The 3,961-nt window shown below is 32.3% G+C and overlaps 1 protein-coding gene across 1 annotated transcript; it reads left to right on the top strand.

The window, feature by feature from the left end:
- The first annotated feature begins 976 nt into the window (after positions 1–976).
- Positions 977–3,961, top strand: LOC130742459 (lysine histidine transporter-like 5). Its single transcript, XM_057594565.1, has 8 exons — positions 977–1,103; positions 1,229–1,410; positions 1,651–2,031; positions 2,134–2,530; positions 2,666–2,771; positions 2,925–3,016; positions 3,104–3,172; positions 3,268–3,961. The coding sequence occupies exons 1-8, from the start codon at positions 1,101–1,103 to the stop codon at positions 3,364–3,366; spliced, it is 1,329 nt and encodes a 442-aa protein (XP_057450548.1). The 5' UTR covers positions 977–1,100; the 3' UTR covers positions 3,367–3,961.

Below are 3,961 nucleotides of genomic sequence, written 5' to 3' on the forward strand. Positions count from 1 at the left end.
TACCAAAACTATTTTAATTTTCCAAATGTATATATGAAAAGATAAATTACAAAAAAATTTGAGTTAATTTTTAAATCAATCATTTTAAACTATTTGATATCAATTTTTTATGGCATATTTGATATCATTTGGAATGTAAGATATTACATTCAATACCTTTTTTATTTTGTAATATAAACAATAACCATAATCATTAAAAAAAACTTTGGAGTCATACATCTTAAATGGTAGAAAAGTCAGAATTGACTTTTATAAACATTAAAAGCAATATTAATACATTAATAAACGTCAAATGTCATTGATAAACATTAAATGCAATATTAATACATTTATTATTTTCTAAAGAAATCACAATTGACTTTTGTTAATTATTTTAATGTCATTAATAACCATTAAATGCAATATTAATACATTAATTATTTTTGGAAAAATCACAATATTAATACATTAATACATTAATTATTAAACTAATTTTAATAATAATCATTAAATACAATATTAATATATTAATTATTTTCAAAAAAATGAAATTATTTAATATGTAAATACGCGTGGGTAATTAATCTCCACACTTAGAAGCAAATTTAATAATTTTTGCAGAAAAAGAAAGCCTTAAAAACCGCATCGGTGTGTTTGGACTAAGGCATTGGATCAGGGCTAGTTTAAAAGATGAAATGTTCTTCTTCATTACAAGGCGGAGAAGGATAAATCTGAACAATTCATAGCTTTTTTTACTTGTTTTTCGGTATAAATCAATTTATGGTTATTAAGAATTATACTTATCCATATCTTCAATATCTGATCTTTGACACATCCCTCATTATAGGATCTTTTTAGATTACAAAGTCTTGAACATAACCGATTTTGATTTGGTGAATTTGAGTCCCTACTTTTACTCCTTTGTACTCAGTTGAATTACTCAAGTGTTTTAACCATGTGACACATGTGTTTTTATTTTACTTCCCTTACTTAAACATAGGAAGCCAGGACTAATTCAGCACAAGAGAATCTTTAAATTGTGGAAATCTCAACCACTTGGAAAAAGTTCAGCTACTGAAGATACCTCTCCTATTGAGTGAAGAATTGCAATTTGTAGACTAATGGTATATTCTGATCATTCAATCCTTTCTTATATCATCACATCACCAAGTTATGGGTGCAATGCGATTCAATCATTTACCATTACCATGTTATACTAATTTTCATCATGATGCATTAACTGGTTCAGGGGCGTGGCGGTAACAGTGGGAACAGATCACAAGAACCACCTAATGGGGAGAACCTTGAAAGCTGGTTGCCCATCACTGCATCTAGGGAAGCAAAGTGGTGGTACTCAGCTTTTCACAATGTAACAGCTATGGTGGGTGCTGGAGTGCTAGGCTTGCCATTTGCTGTATCCCAGCTTGGATGGTATGTATACAAGGCAAATGTGTTGGCCGCCTTTCGAAGAGAACATTTTTCCTTACTCCAATGTTATATTCGTTCAAACCCTCAAAAGTTTTTGTTACCTTGTCCAATTAGGCTTTGTTGATTTTTCTTAATGTGTTAAGATTTTTATCCCTTTACCAATTTTTTCTGGTTCTGTCCATCAAAGAATGTTAACTTGTGCATTTGATTGGAAACTTAGGCATGCCCTTTTGATTTTTGTAGGAGTGCAGGGATTATTATACTCGTAGTGTCATGGCTTGTGACATTTTACACACTCTGGCTACTTGTGGAGATGCATGAACTTGTACCGGGGAAGAGGTTTGATCGATACTTTGATTTGGGTGAGAACATTTTTGGGCCCAAAGTTGGATTCTGGATGGTAATGCCACAGCAGCTAACAGTTCAGGTGGCTTCCACTATTGTGTATTGTGTCACTGGTGGGAAGTCCCTGAAGAAGTTCTGTGATATGACTTCATTCTTGGGTGGAATTAGACAGACATATCACATTCTCATCTTTGTGGTCCTGCAATTAGGCTTTTCACAAAGTCCTAACTTCAACACCTTGAAAGGAATTTCTTTGTTGGCTGCAATCATGTCTATCGGGTACGCGGTTATACAACAAGTTAATTGCATGATCTATTTTTTTTTTCAATTTCGTATTTAGCATAGTGCGCCTTATCAAAATCTATATTTTTTTTTTTGCAGATATTCCATGGTGGCATTTGTCACATCTATTGTGAAGGGGATCGATCATCATCCTAGTCATTACGGTGTTCGATCGCATACCACTCCTGGGAAGATCTTTGACATTTTCAATGCGCTAGGAACCATAGCATTTGCATTTGCAGGACACAGTGTGGTTTTAGAGATTCAAGCTACATTGCCCTCGACAGAGGAAACACCTTCCAAAAAACCAATGTGGCGAGGTGTGGTAGCTGCATACTTGATAGTGATTTCTTGCTATCTTTTAGTTGCAATATCTGGTTTTTGGGCATTTGGAGATCTTGTAGAAGATGATGTCCTTCTCTCACTTGAACATCCCAATTGGGTTATTGCTGCTGCTAACCTCATGGTATTCATTCATGTTCTAGGAAGCTTTCAGGTACACAAATATAAATTACTTTAAATCCATTATCATTGTCAACAAACATTTAGAGTTTAAATAGCTTCCTCTAATGTATACTAATTACACTAATATATTCATCATAATTAACAACTATATTCTTCATGCTAAAAGGTTTTTGCAATGCCGGTTTTTGATACAATCGAGTCATCTTTGGTGCAAAGGTGGGATTTTAGTCCATCAAGGACCCTTCGTGTTGTTGCTCGAAGCCTGTTTGTAGGTAAGAATGTATTGAATAATGTTATGTGAGTTCCTTAAAAATTATATTTTTTAGCATGTTCAAATGTTATAAATAATTTTTTTTGGTTACGAGAGGAAATCAAATGTTTAGTTTGAATTATTGTACATCTGACAAACATTTTCTTTTCTGTAGCTGTGGTAGGATTTGTAGCTATATGCATTCCATTTTTTGGAGGATTGCTAGGGTTTTTTGGAGGACTAGCATTCACATCAACATCATACATTGTAAGAATTCTTAAATTTATTAGTAACCATATTTTAAATCTCATATTATGAGTCTTTCTTTTTCTAATTTCAATTTCATACATGTAGCTTCCTTGTGTATTATGGCTTGGAGCAAAAAAGCCAAAGCGATGGAGCTTTCATTGGACTGCATCACTAGTAATCTTCACATTAAACTATTGATTCAACATGTGTTTAATTTAATTTTATATAAATAATTCATATATCTAATTATTATTTTATTATTTTTACAGATTTGCACGATTGTCGGCATTTTAATAGCAATCGTTGCACCTATCGGAGGAATACGAACAATTATTGTTTCCGCAAAGACTTATAGGATGTTTTCTTGATTATGAGATTTATATCATTAATAGCTATGTAATACAATATTTTTAATTTTGTAGAACTCTTTTGTTTAGATCAGCTTATCCGCAGAAATTTTAGTTGCGATGATATCAACATTTGTAAATAATTCTTAAGATTCTAGCATGCTACTAATATGGAGAGTAAGATTGACTAGGAAAAACATCATGTATTTGCTTTCAATTTGTAGCTACATTTTTGTTTACCTATGGTCAAGCCATGCAATGGTGGAATAAATTATGACTTCTTATTTTTTTTTAGCAGTTAATACTTAATATCATATTTTGTGAAGTTTTTTTTTTTCAAAGTCATGTATATTAAAATTTCACTCACTTAACTAACCTTTAAAAAAAAGTTTTTAAAGGTTGAGAGGAGCTAGTAAGGTTGATTTCTAAATGGAAATATGAGGAGACATCCATTGTATCTTGGTTATCTGCTCTGGTTGATTTGCATGGACTTTTTTCATTATTGTTCCTTCAAGCCAAGGTGTGATATTAACAATGATACCTTGCATGGATGACAAATATCCCCAGTGCCATAATTGCGTCGACCTCATAATTGTTTTCACCGATTTTATGCCAA

Source organism: Lotus japonicus, chromosome 3 (assembly GCF_012489685.1).
Source record: "Lotus japonicus ecotype B-129 chromosome 3, LjGifu_v1.2".
Taxonomy (NCBI): domain Eukaryota; kingdom Viridiplantae; phylum Streptophyta; class Magnoliopsida; order Fabales; family Fabaceae; genus Lotus; species Lotus japonicus.